Source organism: Azolla caroliniana, unplaced genomic scaffold (genome assembly GCF_043228905.1).
Source record: "Azolla caroliniana isolate FFs.n. ecotype wild unplaced genomic scaffold, voAzoCaro1.0.p SCAF_10, whole genome shotgun sequence".
Classification (NCBI taxonomy): Eukaryota; Viridiplantae; Streptophyta; class Polypodiopsida; order Salviniales; family Salviniaceae; genus Azolla; species Azolla caroliniana.
The window spans coordinates 19,418,961-19,434,761 of record NW_028230445.1 but is presented as its reverse complement, the minus strand read 5'-3'; the positions used below and the strand labels follow the sequence as shown (position 1 = coordinate 19,434,761).

Genomic DNA, 15,801 nt, shown 5'->3' with positions numbered 1-15,801 from the left:
GAAGTCCACTTTTCATAGTTGAGCTCTTTTATGCTCCTAGATCGCCACTTGTCCCATGTCCTTACATGTTTGCCTCAAGGGTTCCCCACTTGTCCCACCCTTAGAAAACCATTTAAAAGCAGCCGTAGAGTTGCTTAATGAGGTTTTTAACTCGTAACAACAAATGTTATTTCCCTAGAAGCATCGATAGGAGGGAGGAAAACGAGCATGATGGGGTCATGATTCAAGAATGGTTTCCATCGTTGGTCTTTCGGGTGTGGGCGGGTGAGAAGGATAGGTAAGCTCGGGTGCAGGCCCGCACCATCACGTTACTCACAGTCGAGAAAGACAGATATAGTAATCTAACGTCTTCTTCTAAGACCGAATATAAATAAGCTTCGGGGTGACACGAACCCATAAGCTCCTAGGATAGAGAGAAAGAGAGCCCAGATGGATGTAGCTCAGTTGGTAAGGTTGCCCAATGGAGACCAGGTGGTCATGGGTTCAACCCCTACATTCCACAGTGGCATCTAGTGAATTAATATAAGAAAGAGTATATGAAGTATATAATAGAGAGGTGAGGAGATTGGGTTTTGAACCCACGATGCAGTGCCTGTAGTGTTAACAACTTACCACTAGGGTTAAGTAAGGTACTTACGAGAAAAGAGAGAGAGTGTGTGTGGATTAGGAGAATGTTTGTTGTTGGGACTTGGGAGGGGTATTTTGGGAAGAGGAAAGAAAGAAGAGAATCAGACGAAGAAGAAGAAGAAGAAGAAACTTGAACGAAGAAATAATGGAGCTCAAAAAAAAATCCCGAGAGGATGGAGAGCTTTTATTTTTTTTATTTTTATTTTTGTTTTAACGAAAAATTAACAAATACTATCCCACGCATTCCTGCGCGCGTGCGTGCGTATATTATCTTCTGCGTCTTCTTCTTCTTCTTCTTCTTCTTCTTCGTCTGATTCTTCTTCTTCTTCTTCTGATTCTCTGCTTGCTTCAACATCTGTTTCTCCTCCCTGCTGTTTTCGTGCTCGCTCTACACGCTGCAGGTAAAAGAAACCATTCCATTTCTTCCTCCCTCTTTTGCTTGGAACGACGCTCTTTCTCTCCATTTGTCTCTGCTTATGTCTTTGATTGATAGGGTCTCCCAGTCGAAGTCGAAGCCTCCCGGCTAAAGTTTCGACAGGGTTTCTCTCTCTTTGATCAGTTCAAGAACAAGGAATTACTCCTTCCGAAATTCCAACAGCTCGTGTCATGAATACTCGTCACAAAGAGTTGCGACGAAGGCTAGATTTTATTTGCTCAGAAGTTGTTGGCATATGCTGAATTTACAGAAAGATCTTCGCACTTGTAAGTGATATTCAAATCTTGTTACTTGTTTCTTGACCTTCTTTGCACTGATTCTTGTTACTTTTGACTTGTAAGTTTTGTTCAAACCTTTTCTTTTATTTGACTTTTGCTTTCCATTTTTCTTCAAGAGTTCTTGAATATTTGGCTGACCTTTGCTGAATCCTGTGACGACTGCATTATCAATGCCTTTTTTCTCATATGGTTTTTATTTATTATTGATCTTGATTAATTCTTGATCATTTGATTGGGAATACAGTGTGTAACTATTGTTTTATCTGAAAATTTATTTTTTTTGCTTCCTTTGCATTGACCTTGATGAATTCAAGAATACTTGATCAATCTTCCTTGAAATAATGTAATCATTAGCTTATCACACCTTTTTTTCTTGGCATGATTCCCTTTGATCTTATGGAATTTTAAATACTTTTTTCACTCTTTTGCCGAAGTACTATGGCCACTATCTTTTCTAAATGTATACTTCCAAATAGATGGTCGCATACTACATCTAACTTGTAAGCGATATTCAAAAACTTTTTTATTTCTCTTGATTTCTGTTGATTGTGATGGATTCTTCAATATACGCAGTCGCGTGATACTACAAGGTAGTTACGAGGGTTTTGAAGTTGATATAAAGATGTGCCATCATATGTGGTTTGTGTGAATTTTGAAATGAAACTAAAAACCCAATGAGATGGAAACTAAAATTTTAAACTCTCAGAATAAAAACAAGCCTGTAAGCTCCATCGACCACATTTTAATCTTACCCTTGCATAGCTCAAAATACTCTCTCTAAGTCACACACTTATGTAGATGTGCATCATGAAATTGATGACAAAATCATACGGAAGTCCAAAATATATTTGAGAATACTTGGAGAAGTAATTCCTATATGTACAAAACACTTTTCAGAACAGATATCATTTTATCTCAGAGCTGATTAATGATTTTGTAATGATTCTGAGCGTGTATATTATGAATGCTAATGCATCAGATGCAGATTTTTTTCAATCTTGTAATAAAGGCAAAAAAATTCTTTGAACTGAACAAAGCTGCATTATTAAATATTAGGCTTTTGAAGAAGGTGGTTCTCTTAAATATATGTATTTGATGGACTTCATAGTATTTGGATTAACGAATGCCACGATGCAGGTAATGCCAGGGTATTTGGATGTGAATCTTCCAGTTGGTCACTTGGATATGATTGAAAATGGCCTGAATTCTTTGAATGTATTATCATTATCACCCACAGGGTTCCATACAGCTACTATTGTTGTATCAGGCATTTTTGTACTCTTTGCTGTTGCTCTATCAACATTTCTAATATTTGAGCATCTTTCATGGTATAACAATCCAGAGGTGAGTTATTCTATTTCGTTGTTGGCTTATAACCTATAATCAATTACTCATGTTTTGCTTATAATGAAACAAGCATTGATGTAGTGATATTCCCGTTTACATGTCAGGAGCAAAAATGGATAATTGGAGTTGTTTTGATAGTTCCAATCTACGCTGTTGAATCTGTAAGTACACAATTGTCACAGGTTTTGTTCGTATTTTAATTCTTGTGAAGAAGATTAAAAAAAATCTGTTTGCTCTTGTAGTATGTGTCTTTTTGCAGTACTCATGCTGCACTGGTGTTTGAGATTGTTCGAGATTGTTATGAAGCTTTTGCATTATATTCCTTTGGGCGGTATCTTGTTGCCTGTCTAGGTACTCATCAAACTGGCATTTTTATGACTGAAGATGTTAAGTTCAGTTAACTATTTAGAAAATGAAATTATAATGTAGTGCACCAAATTTTTGTATTGCTTACTTCCATATTTAACTTAAGCCTTTTTCCTTAATGGAGATTTGTGGTTATTGCTAGTTTATTGTGAGTGTTTCTAGATATTGTGTTAGAATTCGTTTGACTCAGGAATAAAGCAACTATAAGGGAACTGGAATGGACTCTTTTTCCTTCTGTAGAATCTGTCAATATATTTCCCTTGTTTTCTTATACTCATTGTACCCATTGCTGCCTTGTGCACAAGCCTGTTTTAGAATGTAGCAATAGAAGTTTGGATTGTTCAAAGAGAAAGGATGGGAGTGAGACGGAGATCTTTTATTTTATTGTAACTTATTGCTATTATTATATCTGTCTCTCTCTTCTGCTCAAGTACATGTACTTTGTCAACCCAGATTAGTTTGCTCTTATAAAGGTGTATATATAAATACATATACATATATACGCACCAAATACTCAAGATTAGCAAACAGGTTACTGAACATACAAGAAAAACGAGGATACCTAGTTATTGGACAGTCCTCATGACCAAAAACAATATGTAGGCACCTGTACAATCAGGTCGTGACCCTCTTGGTGTGTCAACTCGGGTTCTTAATGACCAAGAATGTAGAGTTGAAACTCCAAAGCAGAGCTCTAACTCTTGAGGGATCACCAATAAATATCTAGCATATTTCATTACTTCATGGTATCTGTCTCAACTACTGATTGATGTTTTTGCCCCATGATCTCGATGGCTTGTTGTTTTCCCAGAAGTCATGTTACAGATTCGGGCATTGTACACGTGAATGTGTTGAACTCCTTTATTGAAGCAATCTCATTTCTCCAAGCAAACTCTGAGGCCAAACTGCCTCATATGTGGATATATTTACTGGCCCATACATTGCTTCTGTGATGAGAGCTCAACTAAGGGTTTTTTGTGCTACTTTGTAGAAGTTGATGTTTAAATTAATGATAAAGCAGAAAGAAAATGGTATTAGGAAGCTGAAATTGACATCTCTGCTCCATCCAAGCCTCCTCACAGTTTGAAGAAAATGCATTTCCTTCCATTTGAATGGAATTGCAGGTGAGAGGTATCTCATTCTATTCCCACCGTGCAGCAGACAACTTTTTATCCGATGTCACTGTCTTTCCCTATCTTTATTGTTTTTGTATCCACACTCTGTGTCTGTGAATAGCTTGACTCTGAGTTCCTTCCTGCTTTCCATGCTACATGCCACTTCTGTATCCTGTGTCACATCTTACAAGTCAGCTTAACCTTTCTAGTGTCAATATCCCCAAACACGTTCTCAACATGAATGGTTTAAGAACCTCTTGAAACCTCCTATGAACGCATTGATTTATATCAGAATACTGTTTTTTTTTCATAATTATCTGTTTCAGTTCTCTTTACAACAACACCCTTTGTGACTTACAGAACTTATTTATGATTCTTTAACTAGCATAACATGTGCCTCATGCTCATGTCAATTAGAGCAAAGAGAGCCTAACTAAGTGAATACAAACTGTCTAGGTGATCATGTTTATAAGAGATATTAGTAAATTTATGTACACGGTATTTTTAGGTGGTGAAGAGAAGACAATGGAATCAATGGAGCGGCAAGCGGTTGCAGGTCCTCGAACACCACTTCTTGTGCAATCTGCTGGAAGAGCAGCTGTCAAACACAGTTTCCCACTCAATTATGTGCTACAACCTTGGGACCTCGGAAGACAGTTTTATCAAGCTTTCAAATTTGGGATTGTGCAATTTGTATGTGGATATGCTAATTATATATACTAACAGTCAATTTCTTATGTAAATACTTTTAGTTGTAGTTTCTGTTAGAGTTGGGTTGTCTGGATGAAAAGCATTCACAAATGATTTTGTGATGCCTGCCAAGATAGTATACTGACATTTATTGGTTTCAGCATGTTGATATTCTTGCTATGATAATGAGTAGTAATAGTGAAAATGTATCACGTAACTATTATTCATTATTTTTGAAAGATAGTACTCTTTGGATGAAATTCAATCTTGTGTTTTAACAAGAGAGTGTGCTGACATTTATCAAAGTACCCTTCCAGTAATAATTAGAATGCATTGTTTTAACTATCATTTCTCGTATTTAAATATTTCTGCATGTATAGCATATCATTCATCATATTTGGAAGTCAGTTCTTGGTGGATTGAGTTAACAAGATAATATACTGGCATTGATCAAATTCTTTGGATAGTGAGTACTCATGTAATGATAAATAGTATGCATTGTGTAATCACTTTGCCTCATTCGAAACATGGCCCTTCTGTAACCACCCTGTTAAAGCTAGAAAATTAGCCCTGCAGCTCAGGGTGCAAAGTTCAGAGCTGAGGCTGCCTGCCACTATATTGATAAGCAATAGAAAACTTATTGTCATGGTTTGTGCATCTGACACAACTCTGTATGAATGTTGATCTATGAACTTCCACCGACAATTGGGTATTGCTACTGTGACTAAGGATGCCATAGCATCTGGCTCAGAGTGGATGAGGTGGTTTCCAGAATCTGAAGTTATTGAGATGGACCTTCTCTTGAGTGTAGTTTTATGTTTCTGTATGTACTTCACAACAATCAATTAGTTTATCAAAGTCCTATGGTTGGATGAGAACCTGATAAGAACTCTCTCTCTCTCTCACTCACTCACTCACTTATAAAGCCAGTATTTGCTGCATATCATTTTCTGTAATGTTTTTACCATCCTGGCTTAACTTGAGCTATTTTTTTGTAGATGATTTTAAAGACGGTTGGTGCCCTAGTTGCATTAGTGCTGCAGATTTGGAACTTGTATGGCGAAGGAGTGTTTCAATGGAATAGAGGGTACTTTTAGTCAATAATCCATTAATATATTATGTAGAGATGCATTTATTAAAAGTTCATTAACTAAAAAGCAATGGAAATGCACTGTTTGTGAACTTTGATCCATGTATGTTCGCTACTCTCTCAGGTACCTCTATGTAGCTGTGGCAATCAATTTTAGTCAATGCTGGGCACTATATTGCCTAATGCAATTCTATAATATTACAAAAGAAGAACTTGCACCAATCCGGCCATTATATAAGTTCTTATGCTTCAAGGCCATTGTATTTCTGACTTGGTGGCAAGGTCTTCTGATTGCGATCTTTTGTGCTATCCAATCATCTAGATTTGAAGATGAAGAAAACGTACAAGCTCGAATACAGGATTTCTTCATTTGCATAGAGGTTAGTCGTATTCCAATCAATTTATGCTCTTCCATTATGGAATCCCAATGAATATGCTCTAATAAAATTGATAGCAAAGGTTTCATTAGAGCAAGTAATTTCATAAGACAATTTCCATGTTCTTCTGCATACACACAAAATTTTCTAATTCCAATTTGCATTTAACTTATGATATTCTCAGACTTAATGATGTTTCTGCTTTCTCATTTCCATCCGAATTGTTGCTTGAATTTGGGACATAGTTTCATTATTCCACTGCTGTAACTATTGATTGGGACATAGTTTCATTATTCCACTGCTGTAACTATTGATGATATTTTCCTAAGAGTCAAGAGGTTCTTAGGATAATCCTTGATCTAACCAATGTCAACAAATTATTAGTTTAAGATACCATTCCCTAAACAACTTATGTCTCTAATCAGCAAGTAACAAAATAGAATATCTTCTAAGGTCTAATATAGTAATCTGTGATATAATTGTAACAGCCTGTTGCATCATTTCTTTTAAGGTTTCTGTACAAAATATTTTTAAAACATCTGAATCCCTTTGTGTTCCCCTCAGTGAGGCAGAAATCAGCAAAATGCTGTCAGTAATAGTAATATCAGTATGGCTATCTCCACCAAGCATGCTTCTAAGCCAGATGTCATAGATTCCATTTTCTTATTCATGCTAAGCCTCAAATTATTTTAGTCAAGTGCTAGATTACCTTTCATTAAACGTTTTCCTTTTCAAATTGTCACTAATCAACTGCATTTCTCACCTTATGTAGTAACGATAAAAATCCTCATACCACATTGGAATGTGAACAAATCCTGGAATCACTTCTGATTGCAAGTTTCTCCCTGTTTTGCAACATTCCTCATAAGACTGATTATTTTGAGCATTAATGGCAGGTGTGCGCTGTAAGCTTATTGATATTGAGTATTAATGCTGTTGCAATATAACTTGCGCATTTTAACATCATGTCTCATCTTCGAGGACAAACAAAAATAAATTTAACTAAACGTAAGCTACAAGAGAATCCAGTTATCAAAGCACTTACGATTCTGAAGGTAGATAGGATGAAACTTCTGCCTTTGAAAATTCTTCAACATGGGACGCCCCAACATGCCTTCTGAAGTGTGACGGGCTGTGATCTTAGATGATCCATGGCCTATGTGCACACCGCATTGTTATTTCAAGATCTATTGTAACCTCTTAAAAGTGTCCTAGTTGTGTAGCCTTTCGTGAACTAGTATCATTGGTGATGAAGCTAAAGAAAGTGATGATGGTTCTCTTTTTACGAGCTGTTGTGGTTATAATGTCATCCATGTTTCTCGATTCTAGCAAGACCAGTACCAAGGACTGCTGGTCTACTTTGCATTCTGGGCCAAACCTTGTTTGAAAGACATTGGTATCTTCCTCTTGTTTCACACTAAACAGCAGAACGGTAGATATAATGCTCTTCTGATTTCGTATCTGCCTAGAGTGAGAGTGCCGTAAGAGGCTGCTATACCATTTAATGATATCAGTTTGGTTGAGAGAGAGAGAGAGAGAGAGAGATGAATATGACCTCAACAGTTACAACTATATAATAGAATACCCTTAAAGGGAAAAAAAGATGTGAGATTTCCATGCAGATGGGATTTGCAGCTGTTGGTCATGTTTATGTTCTTCCAGCAAAACCATACCAACTCATGGGACCACAAAAACGTGGAAGTGTGTCTGTTTTGTCAGATTATGCTGCACTTGACATGCCTCCCGATCCAGATGAAGTCAAAGACCTTGAGCGACCGACAGTCAAACGGCTAGCTTGTGCTGATGTTGCAGAAGGAACAAGTTTAAAGGAAAGCATGCATGATCTTGTGTTCAAAGGCGGTGCATATGTAAGAATTCTTGCGAGTTAGAATGTTTGTTAGCATGTTAGGATCTTTATATTTAAACCTGAGCAGGGTGTGATATTTATCAAATTCCACAACTGTATAGTAGTTACTATTTTGTTAACTCAAAAGGGTTTTTATGGTATCATAATGTCGAACTAACCAGTATGTTCATTCTATTTCTCCAGTTAATCAGTTACTTGTCTTTCAGTTTATCCAGCAAACATTATACATTGATATATTAATGTTCAATTCCAATGGCATATTATTCTTTGTTACAATTAAGCTCAAACCTCAAATCAAAATACTGATTGCATACAATTTTCCAGGTTATAAGTGATGTGAAGTTTACAGTAGGTAAAGTGCGGGAACCAATGGAAAAAGGTTTTGATCGATTGAAGGCAACAATGCACCGAGATCATAAAAAGCAAGTAAAGGATGATACTTGGCTTCCGACCGTGAGAGGGATTGATGATCCTTTCCTAAATGGTAGTATAAGTGATAGTGGAATGGAGAAACGCAAAAAAACAAAATACACCTACACTTACAAAACTGTAGATAGCGGTGGAGAGAGCAGTGATCAAGGACTTGGTGGCTATCATGTATCAGGGCACCGATGGTCATCAAAATGAGAGATTTCCTGACAAATTACTTGTATATTTTCTTAATCCCCAGGAGTTGTCATCTGAAACACTGCACCAGTTCTCACTGGTTTATGCTGATAAAAGTATTAAAAATCAGCATATGCATTTACCAACAAGGTAAATCTTCTTTATAGAAGAGTGAGCGTGACATGTTTTGCACGAGAAGTAGCTGTCAACAACCTTAAAAATGCATTTTTTCCTGGATATTTTGTTAATGGAAATCATCCATACAGGAATATGGAACTTTGAGTTTTGCAAAGCATTAATAACTCTATCCAACGATCTACTGATGCTTCACTAACTGTGCAATATGGTCAGATGGTCATGGCTTTTAAATAGTCTGAAAAAGTATGTACACACCAACTGAATTCATCAATTGTTATAGAGTAAATAGTAGGCCAAATGAACTCTATTGAGACAATAGTCTGCAGATAAATTTAATATTGTATTGGTATAATCAAAACCTAGAGAAACACAGAGGATTAGACTGATATCAACACTTGCCTAATGGCAACATCTCGCTACCTTCCAATGGCTATGAGGTTTATTTTCACATGAATTCTTTTTGACATGTCACATTCTCACTCAATCAAAACCTACAGCAGACAGATTAATATTTGCCTTAATGTCAACTTTTGCCACCCTTCCAATGTCTAGATTGAACCGAAGATTTGGTTTAACACAAATTTTTTGTATTTTTTGTATATGTTATATACTTACTCATTTGGAACTCAACCAGTTGTATGAGTTATCCACTAACATGATTAGGCAAAATGTAGTTGAGTATAATGGCGTCCACAACTATCCAATGACTTTAGAGCATATTAAAATTCAGTCTTATTTGCCCTTTTATAAAATTATTATCTATATGTCACAGGTAATCCCTTCAACAAAATCCATTTCATTCATTGCTATAGAATTAGATCACAATCCCTTATCCTTTGCAATAGAGCATGCGGATGCATGCATCAGCAAGAAACACATACACATAACGAACCACCAGTAAATTAAAGGGAAACCACAGTGAGATTTTCAAATTCACAGAAGGAACTAAAAGACCTTTGGAATGGTATATGGGTTCAAAATAATGAGTAACGTCACAAATTTGTTGACTGTATTACAGCAAGAAAGCTTGGTAAGCACATTACAGATATGTTTTTTCTGCAGTTCAATCCCAATCGATCCAAAACATAATAGGAAGTCCAGATAAAAATGTCTTTATCTTGGATGCCACTGTTCTAATTTGTTTCCCAACCTGATCTCAATCAAAACTCTTGTGATGCACTTCCAATGTCGCCTTTGCCTTTTCCAGTCTTTTTGGGAAGTAAAACATTGTGGATATTTGGCAAAACACCGCCATTTGCAATTGTCACAGCACCAAGAAGCTTGCTCAATTCTTCATCATTTCTCACAGCCAACTGGATATGGCGAGGTACAATTCTATTCTTCTTGTTGTCACGAGCTGCATTTCCAGCAAGTTCAAGAACCTGGCATGAAAACTCACCGATCAGATAAAAGAGCCAAAAAAACATTAATCAGAAATAAAACCTAACTTAGATTCCAATCAAATCCGGCTATACTTCAGTCTCAAAACAAAACTACATTTTCTTCTCCATCACGAATACCAAGCCGCATTTTCAAATTATTTGCAAAAACAATGGCACACTTTCATGCCAACGACCACGTCAAAATTTCACCAAAAACTATCAGTAAGACCAAGTCACGTCTCCTACGCAGAAGGAATTACAAACTGTCTGAGAAAAAACGTAGCGAACTAGAACAAGAGTAGGTATTTAGTAGCAGAACCTCTGCAGCGAGGTATTCCAGCACAGCAGCGAGGTAGACAGGAGCTCCGGCACCAACACGCTCCGCATATTTCCCAGCCTTCAGAAACCTGGCAATCCGACCCACAGGAAACTGGAGGCCAGCTTTGGAGGACCTTGACACAGACTTAGCGGATCCTTTCGATTTCCCACGTCCACCAGAAGTCATGGCGAATGTCTGCAACGTCTCAGTCGGTCTCGCGTTCGCGCTCTGTCTTCTGTGAGGAGGAATTCAAAGGAAAATAAGAGAAGCAGAGAGAGGGTTTAGAAGAGAAGAGAGAAGAGGATTATACCTCCATATGTTTATATAGGCCTCCGAACGCTCTGCGGGCCGTTCGATCTTTTTAAATCTTGGCCGTCCGATCCTTGTCTCTCTTCTCGTTGGCTCATGAACGGATCGCCAGCGTGGCAGCCCCACCCCACCCCACCCCACCCCCCCTTCACATTTCCTCAAGACTCTGTGTAAATAAGTTATGTTTTCTCTTGAACACGATTGTAGATTTATTATGCCACTCTAATGATGTAGAGTTATCTTCCATTGTTGCCATGGTCTAAGAAGGCTATTGAAAAGGTTACCCAATCCATGCGTTCATTATTATGGGAGAAAAAAGGGAAACATGGCATTTCTTTGTTGGCATAGGATCATATTTGTACTCCAAAACGGCTTGGTGGAGCAACATTATTGAATGTATATGAGCATATGGTAGCTCGGAGGTTTTCATTACTCATTTCTATGTTTGCAAACACACAACCATGGATAGAAATGGTGATTTTCTTTATTGAGAGAATTGGCATCAAGTTTGGCAAAGTAAGAGTGGAAACACATTGGTGGAATGTAGTCAACTCCAAAAGGCAAGTGAAGTGTTCAATGTCTTGGGTTGTTAATCAATTATTATCATCTCTGGCAGAATGTGTTAGAATTTGTCAAGTGGGATCCTCCATCACATAGAGAGCATGCAAATTCGCTACAACTAGAGATTTTGGCAACATTAAGGGTGTTGGATTGGGAAAGTAAACAATCTTTGCAACATCAATTTAATCGAATGGCTCGATTAGGATTGGTATCACTAAAAGATGCAATTTTGACTTCTCAAAGAAGGTTGATGGCTTTTTGTACTGCTAGATCAACATTCGGAATTCCACGCAATTATCGGCACATTTGGGATACATTACAAGGACTATCAATGTTGCAAGGGCATGTGCCACATTTGAATGAAGATTCTCTATATCTTGATTGGACATGGATGGGGGGGAACAACTTAAGTATGGTTTCAACGAACGAGGTTTATCATACAATTATTGGGAAACATGTGTGGTTAGAAAATAGGGTAATTAAGGTATGGTCTTTTCATAGGCCAACAATCTAGTGGAAAAATGTACTTCAGAAGGGTTGGTGTTCACATTTGTCATTTAGAGTGAAGGTGTTTATTTTGAGGGTTATGGTTGGTGGATTGCCATTGGGCGATGCTTTATGCAAAAGAAAAATTACTAGTGGTTTCTGTTTCTTTTGTATGGTGGAAGTAGAGCACAGTCGACATCAATTTATTTCATGTCCTGTTACAAAGATGGTTTGGAAGTTTATCAATGCAATATGGATGTCGTTGATAGGAGTGATACAGTCTCCTTTCAAATGAGTTTTTGCACAAGTGGAATTAGGAGGTCTTTCACTTTCTTTTCAGATTATTTTGGATTATTTGAGGTATTATGAGCTTTGGTTTATTTGGCATATGCGAAATGCTTTTATATTTGATGAACAAAGGGGAGTACATTGTTATGTGTTGAGATTGAAGGGGTTCCTTTTATGGCAAATTTCATTGTTGGACATGTCAAGCATATTCAATCATGAAGAGAGACAAGTATGTAAGTTAGTTGGACATCACATTCGTCATTTGGTTTGATAAGAAAGGTTAGGGGATGTCGAGAGACGTATTCATGGTTTGTAATGATATGAATATGTATCTCTCTATGTAGATATGTAAAGTTGACTTACAAGTTGTAATAGGGTTTTTTTTACATGCAATTAATATAATTGTGTGATTTTACCAACAAAAAAAAAACTCGAATCTAGAATTATTTTGGAGTGTCGACTCGTAATTATGCTTCTAATTAGAGGGTGGGTTTGCAGTACTTGATACAATTGTAATAGATGTCGATTGATTACTTATTATCAATACATATGGCTTCAATTTAGATGCTAGCTTGAGTGATATTGTTAAAAATATTATGCAAATTGGATTGGAAAATGTGGAAACATGAAATATTACATCCCCGCCATTAAGATAGAACACAAAATCTACTCTATCATGGAGAGTTATGTCTTGATTATGGATGTTTGAATGGAGTAAAGTCCAACAGCCTTCGCTACATGATCATGGACATTTGGCTCCAAATTCATGTTCATCCCTTCTTGACAATGAAAGAGTGATGTTACTAGTTTAGTTTCTTAAAAAAGCTCAATTGTAAGTTCTTTAAATGAAGATCCATCTTTGGAGTTGTTTTTCACATAAGCATTTGCTATTGCATGGTGAGATGCTTGGAGACCAATGTTTATTATTTCACCTTTCTCTCTTGCAAGAAAACCCATAGATCTTAACAATGTATATTTCAGCCTTACTTGTAGATTGTACTCTACTTATCTCCCTCATGGAAGCACACATATCACAACAAAGTACACCATCTCTATCATTTATATTGAGATAATTCAAACACCACATTTTGAAAGGTTTTGTAGTTTATATAACACAAGCCAATTTATCTCCACAAGTAACAAAGGATGATCGTTGGTGCATTTGGTTTCCATACCAAGAGTTTAATGTCTTTTTCTTGAGGACCACCTCAAGGTCAATGTGCAAGGATTTACTACCATCTACCGTTTTGTTGGTGACACTCGATGAGAACAAATGTCAACGACTCCCAAGCTACTTACATCTAGACTAATGACAAAATCAAACGCGAATCATTGTATAAGATTTAATCTCTTGCACAAGATCAATGAGACGCTTAATTCATGTGACACTTTACCACTTGATAGAAAAGGGAGCAGGTGAGAACTCAATGGCATAGCTCAGCTTCCATTAATCAACCCTTACGATAATTACAAGGCTAGGTCCATCACTTACAGTAAGGAAATGGTTGAGATAGATAAATAAGTAGATTTTATCATCGTATTTGAAGGTCAAATATCACCTATGAGACCAAAATTATTTCATTTCATGTAATACATGTGAAAGTGTTGAGAGATTCTTGATGCTCAAGAACTTTACTAATGAATGTTGCCATTGGGAGTGCACATAGTTACTATGATAGAAATTCATGTAATATTCGTGTTTGGTCAAAGATGTATGGAAAGCATAGTTGAAAGTGGTCAGAGGCAAAGCCTTGTATCCAAGTGGTGATACTCGTACACCCAAACTTGTTTTGGGCAAAGTGTCCATAGTCAACTACTCTTATCACTTGTGCCTCGATGCCTTGTCTCATATTGTAGTGTGTGAACTAACTTGGATGGAAACAATGTTACAACGGGGTGTCCTCTAACATGTATTGATGTGTGTTGTTTTCTCATTCCCTAAAGAATATGGTTTTGTAGGTAGGTGCAACATATGTAGTATAATGTGTGATGGTCAGTTTGGCTCCATATTTTTCCCATATCATGATACATTAGTGTTGCAAAAATGCCTCATTTACATAAGAACCTAATGATGCATCATGAAACAAGTGTGTTACATCCCACCTCCCAAACCATTTTTCCATATCTCCCATCTAAACTAAAACATGTCTCTTTTGGATATTTTTGCTTGCTTCGCATCCAATTTTAGGAAGTCCATGAGAGCAACTTCTTTGAACCTTAAGCGTGTATTTAACAACCCTTTCGATGGACATGATTTGAATGGGACGTGATTCCGTCTTGAGAAGTAAGAGGACATATATGTTTCTTGATGTGGATAAACTTTACTTTTGAACATTTTCAAACTCTTTTTGAGTGGATTTAGAGATGTTACTTTACCATATACTTCCACTCGATAGAGAAGTATCAATGTCACCAAAGTGTCAAAAAAGTATTTATTAAGGACCCAATACTTTCTCCATGATTGCATGTGTGCTTACTATGCTCTATTTCCCCCCTCTAAATGGCAGATAACCAATTCATTCCATCTATGAGTTGAAGGAACTTCAAGGCCAACGTATTTGAAGCTTTCCATGATGTCATGAAATTGCCTCATTATCGTACCTAATGCACGGTTTCTTTTTATGGTTGTTCACAAACACCATCTTTGTTTTAGAGTTTGTTGACACTGTACTTCATATGCATGCAAAATTCTTCCAGTGCCCTCATAAGCTTTTGCACATCTCCTAAAGTATTTGCAAAAACACCATATCATCCACATACATGATACAACAAAAACATGATGATTGCATTCCCAATGACAACTTCATCAACACCATTGTCCATTTACAAACTTGGCAACCATTCGTTCTAATTCATCAATGCATAGACCAAATATAGTTGGTGAGAGTGGGAATCCTTGCTTAACACCAATTGTGTTATTGAGAAAAAACATAATAACATTGTCCATACACACATAACATGTAACCTTCTCATAGATTTTAGGAAATTGCAAGCATATATTCACTTGGCACCACAACTTTTTCCATTTGCCTTCAAATATGTTCACAAGACTACATATGAAAAGATTTCTTGAAACATGTGAGAAATGGTTTGGCCAACATATCGAGATTCTTTTCATCAAAAACATAAATGAGAAGTTGGTTCTCCTCTAGAGCATAATGCTCCTTTTGGGAGCTCATTCAAGGTTGGGGTGCTATAGATAGCACGAATCAACTTGGATAGAACTTCGACTTGAATCAAAAGTCTCGTGAAACTCGATGCAAACAAAATATCAACACTGAGAGAAGCTTGCGAACATGAACATAGAGGAGCTCACAAAATGGAGGCAAAAAAAATATCAGCCTTGAGAGGGTGGACAAAAGCAAAGCTAGATAGAAATATTTGCCCAAAGAGGGCTCAGGAAAGTGAAGATTGGTTGAAGAAGGAGCGCTGAAAGGGCTTGTGAAAGTGGAGGTTGGGAAAGCAATCTCTAGCATGGGTTGGTTGCATTGGCCATATCGGCATAGAATTTTCTCCCTG

General features: G+C 37.0%; 2 protein-coding genes across 2 annotated transcripts; one reads left to right on the top strand and one right to left on the bottom strand.

The window, feature by feature from the left end:
• Positions 1–1,120: 1,120 nt before the first annotated feature.
• LAZ1 (organic solute transporter ostalpha protein (DUF300)) lies at positions 1,121–9,085 on the top strand. The gene is made up of 9 exons (XM_087326358.1): positions 1,121–1,329; positions 2,479–2,685; positions 2,793–2,849; positions 2,931–3,039; positions 4,678–4,862; positions 5,858–5,946; positions 6,074–6,329; positions 7,949–8,194; positions 8,518–9,085. The coding sequence occupies exons 2-9, from the start codon at positions 2,482–2,484 to the stop codon at positions 8,818–8,820; spliced, it is 1,449 nt and encodes a 482-aa protein (XP_087182484.1). The 5' UTR covers positions 1,121–1,329; positions 2,479–2,481; the 3' UTR covers positions 8,821–9,085.
• An 835-nt stretch (positions 9,086–9,920) lies between these two features.
• LOC147859418 (histone H2AX) lies at positions 9,921–10,893 on the bottom strand. The gene is made up of 2 exons (XM_087326359.1): positions 10,639–10,893; positions 9,921–10,319 (listed from the first exon to the last, which is right to left on the bottom strand). The coding sequence occupies exons 1-2, from the start codon at positions 10,822–10,824 to the stop codon at positions 10,098–10,100; spliced, it is 408 nt and encodes a 135-aa protein (XP_087182485.1). The 5' UTR covers positions 10,825–10,893; the 3' UTR covers positions 9,921–10,097.
• Between the last annotated feature and the right edge of the window lie 4,908 nt (positions 10,894–15,801).